Source organism: Sphaeramia orbicularis, chromosome 3 (assembly GCF_902148855.1).
Source record: "Sphaeramia orbicularis chromosome 3, fSphaOr1.1, whole genome shotgun sequence".
Taxonomy (NCBI): domain Eukaryota; kingdom Metazoa; phylum Chordata; class Actinopteri; order Kurtiformes; family Apogonidae; genus Sphaeramia; species Sphaeramia orbicularis.
In genome coordinates this window covers 23,872,836-23,897,936 of record NC_043959.1, presented here as the reverse complement: position 1 = coordinate 23,897,936, position 25,101 = coordinate 23,872,836, and the positions used below count along the sequence as shown (strand labels likewise).

At 36.8% G+C, this 25,101-nt stretch overlaps 1 protein-coding gene across 3 annotated transcripts in view; it reads right to left on the bottom strand.

Annotated features, from left to right (window-relative positions):
- LOC115413320 (endophilin-A3-like) overlaps nucleotides 1-25,036 on the bottom strand; it is an 89,866-nt gene extending 64,830 nt beyond the window's left edge. For all 3 annotated transcript variants that reach the window (XM_030126084.1, XM_030126092.1, XM_030126101.1), the window contains exon 1: nucleotides 24,828-25,036. In XM_030126084.1, the coding sequence (XP_029981944.1) occupies nucleotides 24,828-24,872 (45 nt within the window). In that variant the 5' untranslated portion in view covers nucleotides 24,873-25,036. The remainder of the gene's footprint in view (nucleotides 1-24,827) is intronic.
- Between the last annotated feature and the right edge of the window lie 65 nt (nucleotides 25,037-25,101).

Below are 25,101 nucleotides of genomic sequence, written 5' to 3'. Positions count from 1 at the left end.
AAGGCCAAAAAAAAATCATTTGGAAGTTGTGACAAAAATAGTTGTGGGTCTTTAAGGGTTAAACTCAACATCCTATAAATCACATTGCTTTGGAATAGATTTCACCAAAGCATAAAACACAAATATTTTTAACATCATGTAGGTATTGGACAGACTATGGGGCCAAACTCTGACCTTCACTATTGCTGTTTGGAGTGTGTTTGTTCAGCGGTGGGTGGGATGAGCTGGAAACTAGAACCACCCATTGATTTCCAGCTGAGAACAAACGGAGGAAAACAAGGTGACATAATATTTTAGATGGTTTTCTGTAGTTTGGGGGAGTTTCAACCAAAGCTCAGCCTTTACTGTAGAGATAACCAACCAAATCAAGATGATTATGGCATATTTCCATGCACGTTTTTCTTTTGTCTTCATGTTCACACTTACAAATCAATGCTTTTTAGTTGTACTCATCTACATTTTGACATAATGTGTGGAATTATTATGTTTTAACGAGACATTTTAATTGAGATGAATGGTAAAGCTGTTGAATCTTCCTTCCATCTCTCCTTGCAATGCACTGCAGAATGATGTATGTTGTGTTTTCATGGTGTTTACATAATGGTAGGTCACACTAGGATCACACGATAGAGTATAAAATACAATATTTTCTGATTGATTCACAGCTATTATGTTCTAAAGCACAAACAAACACATCCACAATGGCAAGAAGGGACAGAAGTTCTGTGATGATTGCGAAGGGTTATTATTATTATTATTATTATTATTATTATTATTATTATTATTATTATTATTATTATTATCATCATCATTATTATTATTATTATTGTGTGCGTCTATGTACAGTTTATTTTTTTATGATTCATTTTTTAGACTTAGACAAATGTTATTGATCCACAGGGGAAATTTCTTGGTCACAATAGCTCAGTGGTATACAAAAAAAAAAAAGAAGGAAAGTGTGAAGAGATAAAAACAATAAAAGATATAAATAGAACAAACTAATAAAGCAGATAAAAATACAAGATTTGCATTGTTTCAAATTTACAGGAAATGAAAGTAAAATATATGTAATATACATACAGTAATATAGCAAACAATAAAGAAAAGGAAAGTGTGACGAAATAAAAGCAATAAATAACATAAACAGAATATAATAAAGCAGACAAAAATACAAGATTTGCATATGTACAAATCTACAGCAAATGGAGGTAAATATACACTATATGTGTACAGGTGTGAAAATGACTGATTAATTGATTGATTGAATGAATTTATTTTAGTTTGTACATTAATCATGGCACTTCGTACAATAATTCTAATAAACATAAAAACAGTGATTAAGGCGCAGTAATGTGAATTGCCATTAAATAAATAGATATTAGGTTTCAGAAGCTGAGTGTTGACCATAAAATGAGTTTACATAAACTACTTCCTGCATATAGAGGTTTTCTTGCACATAGGTTTTAGTTTTTTCTAGTCCTTTATATGATAGATAATAGTTGTCTGTGTTCTATCTCTAGGGTTCTAAAATATGATGGAGTTTAGCAAGTGTTTGTCATATTCTGACCATAAAGTATAGTGTAAAATTAACCAAAATACAGCTTATAAACTTAAGAAAAAAAAAATCATCATAGCTACACATGCTTTGTTGCATTGATTCCTGCTTCCTGTTTGTTCACAGATGAGTAAAAATGAAATATAAGGCAGTTTTACTAAATTAGCCCGTTGCCTTATATTTCATTATAACATATCTGTGGACAAACACAAAGCAGGAATCAATGCAACAAAACAGCTTTAACTGTAATTATAGTAAAATACAACAAAATGTGCAACATGTTTGTGTGACTTTTCGAAGTTGTGTGTTTCCTGTTCAATCTCCTCATTTTCCACACCTATAATAAAGAGATGATTAATCACAGTCTGTTTATGCAGTGAAACATGTGTGTTTCTATTTTCTTTCTTTCTTCACTTTTAAGAGTTACAATGATGTCCATCTGTTCATGTTGTTTATTGTTCCTACTGCTTTTGAGACGAGAGGGACAACAAAAATAAATAGGCGGTCAATAGTAAAATCACTTTGACCAAAAAAATTGTCATCGACTAATTTTCATGGTTGATTACATTGACTAAGTTGACTAATAGGGATGTAAGAAAACATTGGTTCTGCAATATATCGCGATATTTCATTTCGTAATATTGTATCAATATTAAAAAGTACTGTATCGATATTTTTAGGTATTTATTCAAATGGAGATATTTTCTTTTTTGTTTATACTTTATTTATTATTATTTAACACTCTTTTATTAAATAATATTAGTTCCTTTGTTGGGATTGCACAAAAATAATGTTCTGATGTTAGTTCTGAACTAATAGAATATGAACATTTGAACAGGATCTTAAACTGTAATGTCTGTAAAATTTAAGCTTCAACAGAGGAAATTTTTGTGATATAACATCAGATCCTGTTGTGATCAAATAAAAATGTGTTTAGTATTTGTGCATATTTCTGGTGTAGTTCAATTCTTCAAGGAAATAATCTTTTAAAAAAGAAACAAAACCAATACAAAAATGGCCTTTTTAACAATATCGTGATATATCATGATACATCAGATCGTGATCCTAGTATTGTGATTTGTATCGTATTGCCAGATTCTTGCCAATACACACTCCTATCGACTAATCGTAGCAGCACTAGTTAAACGAATCCTGAATGTTGCGTGGAGCCACAGAGCTGAATGCAAGGACAGACAGTTCACTGTAAAGCCAACACCTTTTACGTTACACACAGGTGCTAAGCGGGTTAATAATTAATAATACAGATGAGTGTTAGTATCAGCTGTCATTTAATAGGGGGGGAATTCTGGAAACTAGCAGAGACATCACCTTAGACACACTGAGATAACGCTGAGCAGCCGTGCATACCACAGCTATTAGAGAAGCCATTCCCTCAGAATAAACAGAGCATCTGTTTTTTGTTTTTTTCCAGACTGTATCTAGTCAGAGCATCAAACTGAAGTTAACAGCTCTTTATTGATCAGACAGATGTCGCTGAGAGCAGACAGCTGATTGTAAACTCAGCTCTGCAGGATCACAGATCAGTGCCGTCAAAGCTCAGTTCAGGGTTTAGAGCAGGGGGTGGCAAACATGAGGCCCGGGGGCCAAAACCGACCGGCCAAAGGTTCCCATGCGAGGATTTTGCAATGTGTTAAAATAAGGCTACACTGAATATATTAACAATAAAGGATGTTAAGATGGTTTTACTTCAGGTTCCACATAAAGAGCCGTAAAATAATATCCTAATAACCTATAAATAATGACTCCAAATTCTTTTTGTAGTTTAATGTGAAAAAAATTTTAATAAAAAAATTATACCTATAGGCTAAATAATGACAACTCCAATTTTTTTTCTGTTTTAGTGCAAAAAAAAAACAACATTAAATTATGAAAATATTTGCATTAACAAACTATCCTTTAACAATAAAACGTGGAGAACCTGACCAAACATAAACAACCTGAAATGTCTAAAGAAAATTACAATTTAAACAGTATTCTGCCTGTTATGTTTTGTGCCTTTGTAGATCTGATCTGTAATGCACATGTATAAAGAAAAAGTTGAGGTGTAATATTGTTAAAATTGCACTTATTTTTCTCAAGAAATGTCAAGATTTCTTTTATTGTTTGGATAGTTTGTAAATGTAAATATTTTCCTAATTTACTAATTTTTGGGGGGTTTTGCACTAAAACGAAGACAAAAATAACTGGAGTTGTCATTATTTACAGGCTGTTATTCTATTATTTTACTGGTCCGGCCCACTTGAGTTCAAATTGGGCTGAATGTGGCCCCTGAAAGAAAATGAGTTTGACACCCCTGGTTTAGAGGTAAGGGAAACAAAGGTACATTTACAGTAAGGGCAACTTATATCTATTCTTATCTATCTATATCATCTATCTATATCTACCTATTCAGAAACCTATGTTGAGATGACAACAATACTGTTTAACATATGAAACTCCAGCCCATATTGCTAAAAAAAATATTTTCCAGGCTTAAAATATTGCCAACAACAAGATGTTCTTCAATATTCAATAATGTCTAATCAGTAAAACAGCCAATCTACCAGTGTGATGAAGGCAAATGTATGACTTTTTAAGACATTTTTCAAGGTTGGTCTGGTCAAATTTCAGACCTTCCATTCACATAAACAACAGGCCACATAGCTATTGTGTTGAAAAAGCTTTAACCATGTTTCAATCCATTAACGTTAGATTTCCATTTGTCCATGACTGATGTTTCTGCCACTGATGTTCAAGCTGCGAGAGCTCACACCCGAACTCCTCCACCCATTAATGACTGTTGGAGTTATTACACACCAACATGTACAAAAATATACTAGGGTAGGCCAGAAAAATGCACTAAAACACACTAAAATGCACCAAAATATAGGAAAAAAAATGCAATAAAATATCCAAAGAAATATATAAAATACGCAAAATATACACTAAAATAGACAAAAAAATAGGAATAATTGTTGGAGGCTCCACTCATTCCCATCTATGTTAAGATTAAATCATCAACAACCTAATTACACATTTGACTTATTCTGTACAAAGATTTACAAAGAAAATATGCCAATATCTTGAATGATAATAAATAATCAACACCAAACCCTTTTATAAAATTGAATCTTTAGAGCAAAATTACAACAGGGGGATATCCAATATTTCTGTGATCAGTATTAAATACATTTGGTTTAATAAAGCTTATATATATATATATATATATATATATATATATATATATATATATATATATATATATATATATATATATATATAAATAACATTTCATATTTGTTTAAAAAAAGACTTTTCAGACAGTTCTTCCTTTTTACTCAATGAGTGATAAATCAAGTGATTCAGTTAATGAGGATGTTGACAAAAAAAAGCAAGAAAAAAGGCAGTGAAGTAGAAAATACATTTTCCTATCATCTATATTCCACAGCACAAACAAAAACACCCACTATCGCCACAAGCATCAGGAGTTCACTGATGATTAAGAATGATTATTATAGTGAGAGTCTATATACAGTTTATTTTTCAACCCATAAAGACCCAAACAGCCACTAAGGACCAAAACCATCTACTGATCTAAAATGTTTAATAACTTCTGAACCACTAAACCTATTAATATATTGAAATAATTGCTATAAAATGCAGTTTGTCATCTTTTCATGGTCATCAGATATGACCCATTTGGACATTGAAACACCATCATCTTCCACAACATTGATTCGCCAGTAAAACCCATGGAGTTGGATCAATGACAGTGGATAGAAAAACTTGGCTTACATTCAATTAATGATATATTTTACTGAAAAAGTAATTTCTTTGTTTTTGATATAACTCTCAAATTTACTGTGAGCTTTTATGAACATCTACATGGTCAGTGAATTAAATATAGGAAAATACATTATTTTCACTGAAAAAAATGCTAAATACAAAGGATAAAATAAAAATAAATGGTGATAAATCACTTAAAGGTTAAATATAGAGAAAAATTAATTTGAGAACTGCCACAAAAGTAGCACTGGGTCTTTATGGGTTAACGTTGCATATTTTTCCTTTAAATAAATAAATAAAGATAAAATGGTTATTTCCTATAAAGTACTGACATGTAGAGGTTTGCCTGAAGGCTGTTTTTTGTTTACCACCATTACTGCACTGTACGCACTGAACTTTACCGCTGATTCCTTTTCCTGATTTGCTTCTTTCACTTTCACTCTACATTAGTTTTTATTATACAACCTTCCGGGCTTTCATAATCTGTTCTCCTTCCTGGAAATAGAGTATGCAGTGTGGTATCAAGCAGAGAATCTATAGGATGCAAAGCTTGTCTTTAACATTAGAAAACCATGAAATAAAACCATCCATTCCACAGCGGCTGCACGTGCACAGTAAAAACACCGTACGATGCTGCTGATGTGTGCTAAGGTTTATACTGAACCACAGGCTGTGGAGCACATGTTGTGTGGAAAGTGTTCAGGGTTGTTGAGCTGTGGGTGGATCTTTTTTGTGCACAGGAAGGAAGGAAGAGGCAGCAGACAAAGTAGCAGACATGTTATTGTGTATGCATGAAAAATAAAAAACTTGAAAATACAAGCCCTTATGCTAGAGTTGTTGCAGAAAAATCATCTCCTGTTAAGTGAGTTATAACAAGGTTGTCAGCTGCAAAAAAAATAAAAAATACAATTGTAGCACGTTGAAGATATGAGCTGATCTTTCCTTTATGGAAAATAACAATCAGACAGGACGGTGTGAGCTGATTGGATTAATCCCTCTTGTCATGCCTTGGTTAAAGTGGCTGCTTCAGGTAATTGTTTCATTAGAGTCCTGTCCAGAGCAGGGACACACTTGTCTGTTACCATCAGTGTGTCGTTACAGCTGACTGAACCATGGCCACAGATAATGTCATTATTAGAACTTCCATCAGAACATGAAATCATAATGACAGCTGCTAAAGAATCAAACATGACACAGCTGCATTCTTCTACATTTCTGTCAGGTAGGACAGCGATGAACAATAATTTTAATAATCGATTAATCTGTAGATTATTTGAGTAAGTAATCGATTCATCGGATAAATCCTCACGATGGCTTCAGGTATAGTTAGCGACCACTAGCCTGCTACCTCGACTTGTTATGGCTAGAGACGAGCAAGATATAGGCCCAATCCCATTTCACCCCTTTGCCCTCCCACTTCCCCCTACCCCTTGGCCCTTGCACTTGACTCTACCCCTTGAAACGGAGCTGCAAGGGGAAGGGGTTGAACCATTCCCCTATGAAATGGGACAACCCTTTGCGACCTGTTACATCATCAGCAGTCATCGATGCCACTATAGACAGAGGAAACTACTTTGTTTCCTAAAGTATTCCCCATGCTGTCAGTAGCTGTAACCGTCTCTGTTGCATGGGCTTTGGGCATCTTTTTGTGGCGATCAACTATAAACCAAAGAAATGTGATCTATAACACATTGAAATGGCATTAAACGGTTAATCAAATGATGAAGTTGTTTTTACGAAGAAAATTCTTACATTTGCGTGTTTCTTTCATCACACTGCTGTACTTTTTTGTTGTGTGTACCTCCATCTTGCCAATGATTCAAACTGAATTATGGGAAATTTCTCCTACCCCTCTGTTCGCAGTGTGGTCCTGAAATATCTCCGTTTCGAGGACTATACAGCTCTCCGCCTCAGCCCTTCCCCTCCACCTAATTGAGAATCGGGACAATAGTACCCCTTCATGTGTACACGCAAAACGGCGGGGTAGGGGTAAGGGGGAGGGGCCAAGGGGCGAATTTGGATTCAGCCATAGTCTTCAACCAGCTCTGGTTATAGGCTATCAAACTAGTGTTGTATGTATTAGTTGTAGTCAACGATAGGTAATGTTAGTCTGGTGGCCTGATAAACAGAGATGGATGAAAATATTATACTTATGACGATAGTGTCCAACTAGCTAGCGGGCTAAAGTAATCCTGACATGTAGGCTATCTTAAGTTAGGTTTACATTATGTTCCCGGTGGCCATGGCAGACCCGTTTGCCCGAAACATAGAGCGCCGTGGGATTTTGGCGATTTAGCCACTCCCCACATATCACACTATGTGTATTTGCAAATAGATTGCAAATGTGTATCTCAAAAAAATTTGACATCATTTCATCACCTAGTAATTTGTTTAAAATTTGTTTGTTCTTTTTGCTCAAAAAAGTGTAATCATTGATATTGTTCTGCTTTCAGGAACAGACATGCTGTTTACTGCAACAGCAAAGTCATTCTGTGTTTTGAAGTACACCCAAAATCAGTCAAATGTGAATGCACAAAGTGAATTTGTTAGAAAATTTAATAAACAAGCGCCAACAGGAAAGCAGATTTGGACGTGGTATAAGAAGTTTCAAGAGGAAGGCGGTTAGAGTCGGAAAAAAGGATCTGGATGGCTGGATAATACTCCTATTAAGTATCATTTCTCCTGACCATGTCGTCACTCTGATATGGGCATCTCCAATGATGTCAATTTTTTTGGGACACCCTGTATTTAAATGTAAATCTAAATTTATACAAATACTTCTATAAAGTAGCAGATTTCTTTTTTCTTCTTTATATTTTATGTTTCACAAGTGTATATTTTCTGTCCTCCCTGCACTTTATTTTTGTATTTGCTGCTGTCAACTGTGTAACTTCCCCATGGTAGAATCAATAAAGTTGTATCTTATTTTATCTTGTCTTATCTTCATGGGACTACAATAGGATTCAAGGATAATATGATTCAATTCAATTCAAGTCTGTTGCAGTTCTAACCAAGATTTAATGGAATTCCTTCAAATCTTCAAGTCAATGCTGTATATTTCATAAAAGCCCTGACATAGTGTCTATATATTGTTATTTCCAAACAGTCTGAACTCTCTGAAGTCTTTCACTGTCATACCGGCTACAGATGCTGTGATCACCCTAGACTTTGTTGAGTTGTGGCTACATTGTCGGTGGAAAAACTAATACTAATAACTCATGTCTTTTTTTCTTGTGCTAGCTGTAACATCAACAAGGTATCTGCTGCTGCCATAACCTCCACTGTTCCATCTCAACACGTAGGTGATAAGATTTATTATGTGATCACTCCAGTTCTACAGACGAAGATGAACTGTTTTGTCCAATGTTCCAGCAATCTTATAAAATTAAACACTCCTCATAATTTGAGGCTTTAGACTTAATGGAACATTTTGCACAACATCAGCGCTGACATTTTGTTTATCTACCCTTTGCCAGAGTAGATAAATCCCTCCTGTTACTCTGTTAAAAGGTGAAATGTCCTGAAACTAACTCCAGAGTGAACATGTTGTTCAGAAGTAAGAATGAAGCTTCATTTAATAGATTTTTTTACTTTTAACTAGTGCTGGGAAGTGATTAAAATTTTTAATTGCAATTAATCGTGTGGATTTCTGCGATTAATCATGATTAATCGCATAGTTATTGGGGGGGGGGTGCCGGCATCAACAGCGTGTATTGCCTTTAAGTGATATTTCAGACTGGAAGTACTCCAGTGATAAAAATAATTCCACATTGCAGTGCTTACAAACAAGTTTGTCCTTCTCAACCCCACCATCTGAAGACATTTAAAATGAAAATGTCCATGGAAAAGACCAGTACTTTTCTCCAAGTTTATGTCCCCACCAGTTTATTTCTGGTTGTTAGTGATTGACAGGAGTCTTAAGCCCACTAATAAGTACTAATACTAATAAGCCCAATAATATCTGATGTTCAGTTGTTAAAAGCAAGCAAAGGGGGCCCTCTAGTGGTCGGAATAAGTTGCACTTAGGGCTGTGCAATTAATCGAAATTCAATTACGATTTCGATTATTACACGCAACGATTACAAAAATTATGTAATCGAGAAAAAACGATTATTAATTTTGATTTGTTTAATTCACGCGCACGCAAGCTCCCATGAGCTGCTCTGCCCCGCCCCCCTCTAAGCTACAGCTGCCTGCTAGCCGGCAGGTCCACCCCAAGAGGAAAGTTGTACCTAGCGGTCTGGAAAAATAGCAGGAGAATCGCAGCAGAAGTGCTTGGTAAACAAAAAAGGCAACTCAAATTCAATTGTATGGAATCACTTTGGGTTTGATGAAGAGCAACAACCCATTACGTGCAAAAAGTGTTTCGTAGTTGTGTCCGCACCGACCGGTAACACAGCAAACCTTTGTAACCATCTGAAGTTTAACCACCGCCACCTTTATCATAATCTTATGAAAAACTAAAACACATAAAAAAAACTCAGTCTACAACTTCGTCCGCAATGCAATCTTCAGTCTCTGAATCTCTTTACGCTGCAACTCCCGTATTAACCTAACTGAAACCTCACGGCACGCCACTGAATTTACTATGTTTCATACTACATTGAACATACTTGAATTTATAATTTGCACTTTACATGAGGTTTTTTTTTTATTGCTCCAGTTCTATGGCAAGTCTATAGCAGTTTAATTCCAGTGCACTATTTGTTTACAAAAGGAAACATACTTGAATTTACAGTATACTTATTTGCATTCAAAGATTTTTTTGTTTCGTACAAAAGTGAACATACTTTGTTTTAATGGTTAAAAGCTTTATTTATATTTAAAGAGTATATCTTACATTGTTTTGCAAGAAAAAAATAAACAACTTTAAGGTTAACAAATAATTGTTTTTAATAATCGTGATTTCAATTATTGCTAAAATAATCGTGATTATTTTTTTTTCTATAATCGAGCAGCCCTAGTTGCACTAATGTATGTTTTGTACTTGCGGTGTTATCGTTGCCAGTTCGGACATAAGAAGGAACTAACAGACACGTTTCTTTCACTGTTTGTATGGCCTGAAAAACATTTGCCTGTGAGTATTTTATGCTCAGTTGTTGTAAGAATGAATAGTATAAAATATCTCTGATGTGAACCTTTGTTGCTGGATAAAAGGACGTTGTAAATCTGAAGTAAATCTGTAAATGCTAATCGTTAGCATGTCTATGGATTTTCCCATTCAAGTTAGCATCGAGCTTGCGATTTTTTTCCCATTAATTTAAATGTATAATGCCATATAATTGTACTAAGGCAATGAACATAACTGAGACATATTTTGTATGTATGTTGCAGTTTTACAGTGAGTCTCAAGTAAAAGATTTGGAGAGAAGTTTTCGGCATCCGGCTTTTCTTGGGAAACCTATTGTCTATCTGCCGAGCTAATCGCTACACGCACACAAGCGAGGGCAGAATAATATGAGTTATAATAAAACGGCATTAACGTGAGATTTTAAAAAATGTCAGCGTTATTTAATGAATGCGTTAACACGGTAATAATGCGTTAACTTGTCCAGCCCTACTTTTAACTCTTAGGGGTCCACGGTCACAGCCCCATGACTGAATCACATGACATTTTCAACACGTCGTAGTGTCAAAAGTCGGTCACAACGATCACTGGGGACAATTGTATTCAAAAGTGTGGACTTGACACACTCTTCCACTTTTTATTTGATGTTGATAGAGCAAATACAACCGGAGATATGACGGTTTGAACTCGGAGCAAATAAGAGATATTCCGTCATTATAGCGATATAAATTAAGTGTTATATTTCTTATCATACTTTCATCTTTTTTTGTCCTTTTCCAAAATGGAAGAAACTGGCCATCACAGGTAAGTGTGAAGACGACCCCCACCTGAACCAGATGCGGAAACCAGGAGGACCAGGGTGGGGTGGTGGTGAGAAAACCAGTGAAAACACCTATGTAGAGATATGCTTTTATGTCAAATATTTGAGTATAGTTTTAATTTATTCCAATTTTGATTTTATATATCTAGTATCTGGAACCAATATTCACTTTTACACTCTTTGAAAAGTTTCGTTAAGCATCTTTGTGTTATTTATGCAATAAATTATATAAATTTTTCAAATCAGATTTTATATTTTTTGTGTGTTTTTGTCCTTTTGTGTTGATACAGTAGGTTAAAGTGAAAAAATAATAGGCAGATGATATAGATGAAGTTGTGCTGAAAAAACAAACAAACATGGGTATAGTAAACATTTCTTTATATAGTATGTAAAGGCAAAATCAGAAGTACTCAAAAACGGCCAAAATAGGCTGGAAATTCACCACTTACATAACATACTGCTTGATATTGATACTTATACAGACTAACGCCCTCCATTTCGGTCTCAGCGCCCCCCTCTCTAAAAGGTATTGAATTATCAACATTTTTAGTGAGATGTTCCAGTTTAGTCATATTTTCACAGCCCTGTTTATTCCATAGGCATGAACAACCTAACAATTACTTTGTTTACTTTCTTGATAAACAGATACATTTGATGGAAGCCTTCATATCGGTAACAGCAACAAAATTATGCCTCGAAAACAGCTGAAACCAGTACCTGAACTGAATCATTTCAGCTGGAATATTGTTGAAAAGTTGAACGTCTTGACTTCTGAGCCCCCGAGGATAGTCGGTGTTACATAATAGACGGGAGAACAGGGTGTTGGTATCATGTTGTACTCTTTGGGAAACGCTTCAGGAAGACTCCCTGTTTGTGTGTATCGAGTATCAGATGCTATTCACTTGGCAGACTCTCATTCTGTTCTGTCCAACATAAACTGCCTGAGCCACGTCACTGTGAAGCTGCATACAATGATGATGAGCTGCTGAAATGTTAATGAGCTGAAAGGCTGCCTGCCAGACCACCAGGCGACTGAGTCTCAATAACCCCCCACCCCCACCCCCCCATCAGCACATCATTAAACATGGATAGACTCCTGTGAGCGAGGTGTCAGCGATGGCTCCGATTAAGGGCTTTTATTCCAGTGTGTACATAGGTTATTGAATGTTAGTGCTACAGATGAAAGACAGCGGATCTGTATGGAAGTTACAGCACACATGACAACACACTGCCTTGAACGTTGTGTACTGTGACCTGAGGTGAAGAAATGGTGATGCAATCAAGACAGTTAGGTTTTATGAAAAGGGAGAGGAGTGCATTTCCAAACCTAACCCTTTATCTGGCAACTGACTATTTTTGGTCATTTCTGCACACATTACAATGTCAGATATAGTTGAAACCACCCATTGATGGTGTCTGACACATTTTACCTTTAATTTTTTATTCAGCAATTAGTATGTCATGGCTGGCCACGTTGAAAATGTGGATAATTTCAATGAATTGTTCAGAATTATCCCTTTATAGGGTACTCACAGAAATAATTTCAACCTTAGTGTGTTATCTGAGGACCTAACAAGACTCTGTTACTTTTGTGCAATAGGCTATTTCAAATTTTTTATTGTTATATAGAAAACCAAGGTCAATGAAGTTACCATATTTGGTTCCTTACCCATAAGAGGCAAAAAAAAAAATCCAAGAAGTAAATCTAAAAAAAAAAATACAACAGCTCCAGTGAGGACAGTGAGTCAACAATCTCAGGTCCAATGTGGTCTACAGGGTCTGTAAGGTCCACCTCTGCATGAACAGAGAGTGTACCTGCTTTGTTAGGTACCATGAAGTAATGGTACTAATGTAAGGAATGATGTTCAAAGGGATCATGTGGATGTGGACAGGTGTCTGGATCAGCACTTATGTTGGTCTAATGTTCTAAAACAGATGTTCTTATGTTCTAAAATGCATGTTCCTTTCACCTTACGTGTTTTTTCTTGTATTTTTAAAATTTACTTCTTGGATTTTTTTTTTTTTTTTTTTGCCACTTACAGATAAGGAAACAAATATGGTAACTTCATTGACCTTGGTTTTCTATATAACAATAAAAAAAATTTAAATATTGCACAAAAGTAACAGAGTCTTGTTAGGTCCTCCAATAACACATTAAGGTTTAAATTATTTCTGAGTGTCCTATAAAGGGTTAAGGCTGAACAATTCATTGAAACTATCCACATTTTCAATGTGGCCAACCATGACAGACTAATTGCTGAAAAAGAAATTAAAGGTAAAATGTGTCAGACACCATCAATGAGTGGTTTCAACTATATCTGACAACCAGTACTATATAAATATCGACCACTTACCACATTTTATGCAAACTCTCCTGTTATATTCTACACATAAGCAGCAAATTGTCTAAACACAGGAAAGCGTGGAGTGCAGTAAACACATTTCCGTGTTGTAAACTCCCTGTCAACTCTGGACTTTGCACCGTAAACTGAGCAGTAGATCAGAAACACCAGTTTTCCTATACAGTCATGGAAGGAGGCAGGACAGATGGAAAGCTGAACCGTGGAGCTCCTCAACAGCAGCAAACAAACCTTGTGTCATTATCAACGCTCGTCTATTGAAAATGTGAGCATTATTTTCCTAGACAAATCTATCGTCACGGAATACACACATGAGTTATGAAGCCAACAGGTGCTCTGTGCATGACTTTATCTTCACAGAAACAGGTTTTTTTTTCTTACTTTAGTTCCACTCAAGAGTCTCTCCAGCACTCAGACCAAATGTCCATTTACCTCACAGGGTGAAAAACAACTTCAGGACTAATAACACAGTAGAGAAAAAGATGGCACTGACATAATAACAATAATAGGTCTATGACATGAAACAGAGCTCCAAACAACAAAGTTGCATCTTAACCAATCATTGAATTCAATTCATTCTAATAAAAGAAAAATAAGAAAAGTGGAGAGAAACAAGGATACAAGGGTCTTAAAATGCCCCCCCCGCCCCAATGCAGTAGATACAGTAGGATTCTCAGGGAATCAGTGAGCAGACTGCCTTGTTTAATTCAGACTACCTACCCATCTGCCTACTGAACCAATACAGTGTTGACCAACAGCCAGTCTTTGGTCCTAACAGGCAGTGGGGTCTTGGCCCAGATCAGAATGAACTCTGGCTTGGATCATTAACAGCAGTGGTCCTCAACTGGTCTGGCTCCAGGACCCACTATCAGCCCTAAATGACAAGCCGTGGCCCAAATACTTCCCAAACTAAAGACAGTGTGTTTTGAACGTGAGATAATACAGAATATCACAGTATGAAAACACAAAAGACAAGTTTAATGATAAACCAAAATGACCATCAGGTGGGGATGCTACAGAGGGAAATATTCCCTTTAACGCTAAATCACATACATTTTAACCAAAACCAAAAAGTGTACTCAGTAAAAAATTAAAAGTGCATTCAGTCACTTATACAAGCATTAGTCATAAAGCTGACACAACAATCAGAACATTTCAGTAACAGCCATCTTTAACACACAGCGTTTTCATGCAAAATCACTCACTGATTTATAGTGTGACAGTACTTTCTGGATGGTCCAGATTTTCGGACCGATTCCATGAAGCTACATAAGGCTATCGACAGGAAATCACAGAGAAGATGGAGGAAGTTAAAATGAGCCAAATTACCCACATAATGACATCAGACCAGGCTGAGTATAAACCAGTTAAAGTCATGTACTGGTAGTCAGGGATACACCAAGATGACATTTTCAGGTGTGATGCCGACACCAATTCCCAAGCTTTAGGCATCAGCTGATACCAAGTCCCAATCCAGTACCGAAGTTAATTTAATAAGCAACATGCCTCTCAATGTGTAGATGAGGATCAATCTGTGCAAAGCAAAATCAGCCTTTAACAAATACATTTAGTGGATGATTTGTGAATTAAATGGTCATTGTGGTAAAAACTGGTGTTGTTGCAGCAGTGCGAGATCCTTTCAAAGCTCAGACCCTTTGCTGTTTGTCTGAAAGGTCATTATTAGATTTCATTTGCTGGGACATTATTAGGACTGTTTGATAGTGCATAGTATGTAGAACAACATAGAACTGAAATAAACAGATCAGACAAACTAAATAGATGGCGATAGCAGTGTGATCTCAAAAATACAGTGTTTGGTACAAGATGTTTAGTCACAACTATCATACAGTACTTGAGACCAGCATAATGGTTTTGATTGGGTGTTTTATAATAACTGACATATTAATAGAGTAGTCATTAGTTTTGGCCCTAATTGAAAGCTGCAACCCACACAACAAATATCAATATAGGTATGTTTTCTATATCTGTCAGCTCAGTGGAATAAGCAGAGACAGTATCTAATGTTTTACAGTGGTTGGTTCATTGATCTAACATGAGCAGGGATAAAATTCCATTGACTCCACCTGTGTCACGTCCAAAAATAGAGCAAAAAGACTCAGATACAGTTGACAGGAAGCAGCAGTGTTTCCTGTCCCGGTATCTTCTGCACAGATTTCGATATGCGGTCTCGGGGCCTGGTCACTACACCATTATCACCGCAGGAAGCAGCTGTAGTACCAAACAATATTTTTCAAATCTATGACAAGCAGCTTGCTCTAAAAAATCTTTTGTTTTCTCTTGTGCAGAGGCATGATAAGCCCGACTGTTATTTTTCAGCTGTTTTGTCACCACGTTTCCACTTATGGGAAACCACAGTGGTTGAATTCAATGACAGATGCTCAGTGAATTGTTTTGCAGCCTTGGAGCTCCAGAAAACAACAACACAGAGATCAAACGGGTATTATGGAATAACAGGTAGAAAATACTGCAAATGCGGAGAATTTCATATTGAATAAAGGGAAAAATGGCCGTTTGCGAATAATGAATGAAGAGAGAGGATAAGCAGTCTCGACCTCCCTCTGATGTCATGAAAACAAGCTATGAATAAAGCTGCTTTAGTAGAACTGTGATCAAAGTGCAAAGGGGATCACACAGCCCAACAATGACGACCATGAACGCAAACAGGATGTGACGGGTTGACATTTAATTCATGCACAGGGGAACGACTTGATAAAGCTGAGCAATCGCGCACTGTATATTACGGCGTTCATACTCGCCTGCAAAACCCCAGATACCCACAATAAAGGTTCCTCTGCTGTGAGAGGGATAGTGACACTCTGAATAGTGAGTCAGTAAATCTCTAAAGAGTGGCCTGATCTATGATTCAGCCACCCCTGCTGCTGGTCTAAGGTCAGCATAGATGCCAGTGTTTTCTCTCTAGTTAGATAACTGATGGTATCTGTTGGGGGGAGAACAAATGGTACAATGTCAGTAATAGTCTGAGGCACGTGGAAGGAATGCTTACTGATAATGGTGGACGGCTGAACAATGAGAACCATCCATCCAATAAAAACCACAAGAAGAACAGATCCGCAATAATAATAATAATAACAATAATGGATTAGATTTCTATAGCACTTTTCAAGGCACCCAAAGCGCTTTACCTTATTGATCCATTATTCATTCGCTCTTACATTCACACTCTGGCGGTGGTAAACTATGATAGTAACCAGTACCCTTCGGTTATTGGACGGCCCGCTCTACCTCCTGAGACATGGCCACCCCAATTGTGCATTTTTTACTTCAACTACAAAGAAACACCCATATTAGGGTGCATCAAACCCCCCATTTTTTTGCAGTGTTTGCTTTTTACTTGTCCCTAGTCTAACTTTTTTCCGTTTAGTGAAAAAGTAACTCCTGCAAAATTTTAGCTAAATTTGTTTTTGCTTAAGGTGGGCCACCGGGCGTTTGAAAATTTGACTTGCAAGGCTGCCAAATTCGGCAGGTTAGAAAATCCAAAGTTTTGACTGGTTTGTTTTTTCATTCCTGTTTGCTATAAAATCATAAGAAGTAAATAAATAAAAAATGGCAAGGTTTTTGATCAACCAGGGTTATGACAGTCTTTCCAGAGGCTGATCACATCACACACAGCTAGAACACAGTTATGGTGGGCCTTTGTTGGAACATATTGTCTCAACTTCTAGAGATATTCCTTTTGCTATGGTTTTGCTGTCTTCTAATGGCTTTTCTTTTGGCGGTGATCTGTACCTTTCAAGGACTGTTCTGACCAAAGGAAGCTGAGTGGCTGGAATAGCATTCAGTAAAGGGCCAATAACTTCCTCCCATTCATCTGCAGGGCCACCTTTTCTCTTCAAAGGGCCCCCAGGGTGCCTCACCTTCTTCTCTTCACTACTCTTGGGTGGTTTGCCTTTAGCATATTTACACTGAAAATGTGTTATGGTAAATGGACTGAACTTAAGCTAGGCACAGCCTGGCCCTACTAGGAGCAAGGGTTTAGGGTTCGGGGTTCACACTTTGACAGTTGGAGCCAGGATTCAAACCGCTGACCCTTTGGTCATTGGGTGACCCGCTCTACCAACTGAGCCACAGCCGCCCACCCTTGTCTGGAAAAAAAATCTGGTACCTGCTGAACTGAAGAAAAGGGAGGGCACCAGATGGTTAATCTAGGATCAAATTTATTGTATTTTTTTTTTTTATTTATAGTTTAATTAGGGCTTAAACTATTGATAGTAAGGTTTATAAAGCATATTTGAGCAACTTAAGAAGTTTTACTTAACTTAACTGTATTAAATGGTATATTCGCTTTCTGAGCCTGCCGAATTCAACAACCTTGCAGTTCAAATTTTCAAACGCACGGTGGCCCACCTAAACATGGTCAAAATTCATTAGTATTTTACAGGTAGTGTTTTCTGCTCAAATGGAAACTTTTTAGACTAGGGACTGGAAAAAACTTGACAAAAGGGGGGTTTGATGCACCCTAACCCACATGAATATGATTTACTCTCGGTTTTCCTGTCTGCAGTCTTATTTATATTCATCCAGAGGTGTATGTGTTATTTTCCATATCACCCGTTAGTCGTCCTGGCATCCAAAATGTCAAAATGAATGTTAATCAAAGTAGTCTACCCTACCTTAACCCATAAAGACCCAAATATCCACCAGTGACCAAAAGCATGTTCTGATTTAAAATGTTTAATAATTTCTGATCCACTAATCCTATCAATACATGTCAATAATTACTGTAAAATGCGTGTAAGCCCACCCCCCCACCCCCACCCAGGCCAGATTTTTTTTGGGGGGGGGGGGGCAGGGGGTGGCAGGCTCATGACGCTGTCGCGCTATGCAAGTCGCTTTTACACCCATCGGAATATTACACACCCTGGCTGTTTTTTGTTTTGTTTTGGTTTTTTTACACACCCTATACCCCCATTTCTGTCTAATACACTGAGTCCAACTTGGTTTTATTCAGGTTGTGTTTTGACAGTATCTTCTTTTTAGCACTACTATAAGTCATTAAGGGTTTATTCACCCCTGAAAAGTCCTTTGGTCCACTTATTTGATTCGGATCAAATGCAGACTTTATTTTTTTCATTTGGGTTGGATCGCATTCACATTGCACTTTTTGCTAGTGGACCAAAATGCGTGAACACAAGCACGCATGTGACGAACTGCGCTAGCATTGGACAGAAAAGTCGGGGGCGGGGTGAACCAGAGATGGCCGGTGTTGATGAAAATAATCATGGTACTCCTACATACAGTTATCATTTTCGGAATATAAATTGTATTTTTACTAACACAAATTTTCGAAAATAATGTTAACACTCAAGAAAAGCTCAGTCGGAGCCAGTTTCATAATCCGGGCATCTGACCAAATGTCAATGGCAGATTCAGTCTCCTCATTGCTCCTCGTCTGTCCACAGCTCATAGCTGCGGCTATTAGCTCTGACCACCCGTAAACCTCGGCTACTTCCAGCGGCTACGGTGGCTCGTCAAGCACAAAAAGGCGCAAGATTCCTTGGTTTGGTTCCGTTTGAGGTTGGTTATATTCACACCAGAAGTGAACCAGCCCAGAGTCCGTTTGGAAGTGGACCGCTTGTTTGGTTCGAATCAGAGTTCGCAGGTTTGTATTCACACCTAAAAAAAAGTCCGGACTTTCTGGGGAAACGAACTCTGGTCCGTTTTAAACAGACCAAACGTGGTAGGTGTGAATACACCCTAAAAGTGATGTTAAAAGGTTCTGTCCATATAACCATTCTATGCAGCACAAATCCAAACCCGACTGATTCCTACAGACAGAAGAGAATTACTGAGGCGATCGCTCATCGGCTGGCAAAAACAAATGCACAACAAATTGAAGGAAAATAACTACAATTTAAATAAATGGTGCTCAATTCCCTCCCATATGTTTTTTTTTTTTTTTTTTTAATGTTGTAATGCCTGCTCCATCTTCTCCGTGTCAGGTAACAGTAATGCAGCAGTAATGTGAGAAGTGGATTCTGTGGTTTTAACATCAGATTTACGGTCAAGACTAAGTATAGAAGCATATGAGTCAACCATAAAACACATCACTAAACCTTGCTGTTGCAGTGGTTGACATGGGCAGGAAGTGAAATGACACATGGTACAATTAGCACCAGCATATTTCATCACATTCTGATCATCAGTGAAATCAATATGAATAAAGGTAGGAATATTCAGGCCAATCTGTCGAGTTTCAAGAGCCTGTGTTCTTAGGATATCGGATGCTATACCTGGATGTCCAACAGCAGACTGGGAATGTCAAGTACAATAGTCCATCCATCATAAGAATGGGAACCACACAGGTTTAAGCAGAGTCCGACAGTCTGATATAAATGGGTGCAAATCAGGCCATGTGAGCCAACAGGACAAAACTAAAATGAAATTAAAGGAGATTGAGGTTTGGCTGCTACTGTTATGGCTTTTTTGAGTCAGAAGTGAAGATATTTGGACAAAATAATTAAAATGGTGGAAGATAATACTAATATTCACTTACTGATACAAAAAAAGTGAAATTAATCAAAAAAAATAATAATTTGATGGGCTTGTCAAGTTTCAAGAAAATTAAAAATGTGCTCCGGCAGTCAAACTCAATAGGGGATTTAGGCATCATCATGTCGATCAATGCCCAACACACCAGACAAAGCCTTCTATCACTAAATCTTATAAAGGGGAAACCGATTTTAAGATAGACTCGATTACAAGGTTCAAATACAGCAACTGACACGGAATGACTCCAGAATCAAGTACTTTTGGAAAGAAATTGAAAGCAAGTCCAAGGGACCCAGCATCTAGCCTCCTGGCCATCAGTGGTATTACTACATATGATGCTTCTACATTGGTTTCACTAGCTGGGTTTCCATTACATACAGTTTTCCCCAAAATAAAAGCGATATTTTTACAATTTTGACAAAGCATAATTGCTAGCAGTGGCCACGCAGAATGGATTTCTGGGAGAGAATTTTACAGAACTCACCGAGTTGTGAATCCAGAATTTCCAAATGACCCGAGTAACATTTAATGAACTGTTATGTTATCGAACCGGTCGTGGCACCGGACTTGTCATGCCCGTGACTTGTGAAAATGCACAAAATGTGTTTCCGTTACACTTTTGCACAATACTTCTATACTGAAACATCTCAAAAACCACCTCATGAGAGAACTTTTTTGAGATCTTTGACAGTTTTTGCAACATTTCTGTGTTTCCATTACCAGTTTTCTATTGCACAATTTACACTTTGTGCATTTCTAAGGGTAATAGAAGCCTTGCTACTGTCACATCAGCTGTTTCCTTCTTGTCCAAAGCAGGTTGAAAATGCATCATTAGACTTGTGTTGCATTTGCACTTTAAAAGTGGTTCAGTGTTATAATTAGCAGCAAACAATGATGCGACGGGATTCAAATTAGTGGCAGAAAAAACATTACCGATAACAGGACTGGTACATCACATAAGCAGAAGAAATAATAAATGACCACCTCCCCTGTTCTAATGGACAATGTAATCCTCACACCCATGCACCTTGTTATCAATTTTACCTTGTATATATCCTATACTACCTGTATATATCCTTATATGCTGTATAGAGTTGGCTTTTTGTATATTTTAGTCGGCAATTTCTTGTATTTTTTTTTTGGTATATTGTCAGTAGCTATATATTTTCTGTATAATTTTTCATGATATTTTTATATAGTCTCTTTGCACTTCAAAAATTCAAGATTCAAAAATTTTATTTGCCATTTGTGCATACATATACTCATAGAAACTTTTGTGCAGTGGTTCATGGAGTCAGATAAAAGATACTAGAAAAAACACCTAATTCTGTAAAAAAGTCCACATACACCTATAAATATGTAGGCTATATAAATATATAAAAGTGCATAAAAAGTGTTTTTGCTGTTAAATAAGAAACAGAGCTGCTAAACTGATTTTCATTGTTCCTGTAACAGTGACAATAAAAAGATCTATTCTATTCCAGCACACAGGAAAATAATTTATTTATTCCAAGCCCAAACAGTAAAATGGTAAAAAACCCACACAGAGGTACAGTAATTTGCCATGTAATGTAACTGAACTATGTCCAACAGCCAAAAGCCTCAGCAGGCTGCATGTATGCTGAGGGAACACTAAACAGATGGACAGGAAGCCCATGGAGAAGAACCCCCCTCATGCCAACTCCACTCTAATCCAGTCCACTTCCACCTGGAAGTTTAACTGTTGGCTTAGTTACTGGAAAAGATCTGTAAACAAAGGCTAAAGATGCTTCATAATCACAAAGAACCGTTGGTCATTTACAGAAAAAGACGATTCACTGAGCGGCGTTTGATTAAATGTTCTCTGCATGTTAGAACTGGTTCAACATTACTCACAGCCGCCCACCAATGTGTATTTTAGTGGCAACAGGCTGTGGGAATAACATGGCTTTCAGTCTAAATGGTATTTTTATGACTAATGTGAGTGAATAGCATGGAGTGAAAGTAACAATGGGTGGAATGTGTGAAATTTTGATGAGTGGACTGTCAGGTCATTTATTGTTTCTCCATTTAATTAAACAAAGTATGAATAAACAAATGAAACTAAACAGTACAGAAGGACATATAGGCCAAAATACTGCAATTGGATTTAACTATACTGAGAAATATGTCAGTTTATGTTCATGTTAGCAGAACTCTTGGGGACATGTCTTGAACAATTAACATTCCACTGTACTTTTAATGAGATGACTTGTTTGGTTATTCTCTAACAGTCTAAGGCAGGGTGTCCAATCCTGGTCCTCGAGGGCTGGTATCCTCCATGTTTTAGATGTTTCCTTTTTCCAGCACACCTGATGGTCATTGTCAGGCTTCTGCAGAGCTTGATGATAGGCTTATCATGTGAATCAGCTGTGTTGGAAGAGGGATACATCTAAAACATGCAGGATACTGGCCCTCGAGGACCAGGATTGGACACCCCTGGTCTAAGGAGTAGTGAGAGCACTTTAATATTTAAGAAATCCCCCAAAAAATGGAAGAATAAAGTTGTTTTTTGTTCATTAATGCCGAAGTGTTCACAGTATTTCAATACTTCATAAAGTGTCTTCACTAAAGTAAAGCAAGAAAAAGCTGTTTACATATGACCGAAAATACATAGTTTTTGTTTTGCTTTTTCATTTTTTTAAAGGAAGTTTAGTTTGACTGCACAAAACAAACAAGATAACATTAGATTGTCCACTTAAAATGCCTCAACTTGTTTATCCAAGTGCTATACTAAAATATTTCATCAACAAATACAGCTGAAATATCCACAGTATTTAATTATTTCATGAGTTGTCTTCAATAAGCTCAAGTAAGACAAAATAGTTCACCAATGACTGAGAACGCATAACGTTTTCTCATTTTTTAAGGGGGTTTGGTCTGACTTTACAAAACAAAGTAACACAGACAGCTGAAAATGCCTCATATCCTGTTCCTCCAACCAGTACCAGGCAAAGAATATGTTTTAATATTAAAGTTAATTCAGATATTTTCATCACAAAATAACACAGAAATGTCCACAATACTCAAGTAAGTCATGGACTGTCTTCACAGATGTTAAGCAAGGAAAATTTGTTTAACAATGACTGAGAATATATAAAATTTTCTCATTTTAGTGTCACTTTCCAAGCCAAGTAGGCAGTGTTAGACAGACAACTTAGAAAACCTCCAACCTGTCCCAGGCTATGGAGCAAGGAGAATATACTTTAACATTTCAGAAATTAATAGATTTTTTCTTTGACAAATATGCAGAAAAGTCCAGAATGCTTCACCAATTCATGGACTATCTTCATTAATATTGAGTAAAAAATATTATACTTTCCTATAGCAGAGAATACATAACATTTTTTATATTTATTATGGGAATTTGGTTAAAATGCCTAATTACTTGTTTAACCAAATGCAATGTTGTGCTACTATATAAACTTATTTTCAACAAGAAAAAAAAAAAGTTTCCTCATGGCAGAGAAAACATAAAATATCCACATTCTTAAAGGGAGTCATCAATAAATTACTTCATTAGTTGTCTTCAATAAGCTCAAGTAAGACAAAATAGTTTACCAATGACTGAGGATACATCCCGTTTTCTCATTTTTTAAGGGATTTTGGTCTGACTTTACAAAACAAAGTAACAGACAGCTGAAAATGCCTCATATCCTGTTCCTCCAACCTGTACCAGGCAAAGAATATGTGAATTCAGATATTTTCATCAACAAGTAACACCAAAATGTCCACAATACTCAAGTAATTCATGGACCGTCTTCAAAGAGGTCAAGCAAGGAAAATTTATTTAACAATGATGAAGAATATATAAAATTTTCTCATTTTAGTGTCACTTTCCAAGCCAAGTAAGTACTGTTAGACAACTTAGAAAACCTCCAACCTGTCCCAGGCTATGGAGCAAGGAGAATATACTTTGTTCATTTCAGAAATTAATACAGATATTTACATTTACAAATATGCAAAAAAAGAGTCCAGAATATTTCACCAATTCATGGACTGTCTTCATAAACACTGAGCAACAAAATGTATATTTTCCTATAACAGAGAATAAATAAAAAAAAAAAAATCATATTTGTAAAAGGAATTCAGCTAAAATGCCTAATTAATTGTTTAACCAAATGCAATGTTGTGCTACTAAATAAACTTATTTTCATCCAGAAAAAAAAAAAAAATTGTTTCCTCATGGCAGAGAAAACAAAAAATATTCACATTTTTAAAGGGAGTCTGGTGTACCTGAACAAAAACAAACTGGCTAACACTACGCAGACGGCTGAAAATGCATTAAAACACGTTTCGCAAAGTGCTAAAACTGTGCTGCTAAATAAACATATATTCGCCAACAAATGATGCCGAATTGTTCGCAATACTTCCACGACTCAAGAACACTTTTAAAGAAATGAAAGAAGTGGGTTTATTTTCACGTACGAGGGAGAGAATCTAATATTGCCACAATTTCCACTGAGGTTTGCTGTGGTGAGACACCGTTGCGCAGAAAGCACTCAAACGCCTCATAACAGTGCCAGAAACGGCGCCAAATGTGTCCAGAATTCAATATTTTGACTCAAAGTTCCTAAATGTACTTTTTTAATGCCTCAGTCTCGGCTCCGTTACCGTTTTCAGACACACAACACGATGCACATCCAAACAATTGTTGTTATGAAGCGGCGGTGCCAGGCGTCTCCGTACCTGACTGGCTTTGTGGAACTGTTTCTTCAGCCCGGCCACTGACATCTTCCACCCCGGCGTTTCACTTCAGCTCCGGAGGAAAAAAAGGTCCGTTAAACACCGAATATGAGAGGCAGAAAAAGAGCCAGGTTAAAGAAAAGAGGCGGCCGTCCGTATCCACAACACTGCACTCATCAGTCACTGAGAGCCGTTTGCAGCAGCAGGACTCCAGAAGCGTCAAGTCCAGACAGGAAGTGAACGCACCACGGAAGAGGGCTGACAAAATAAAAGCACA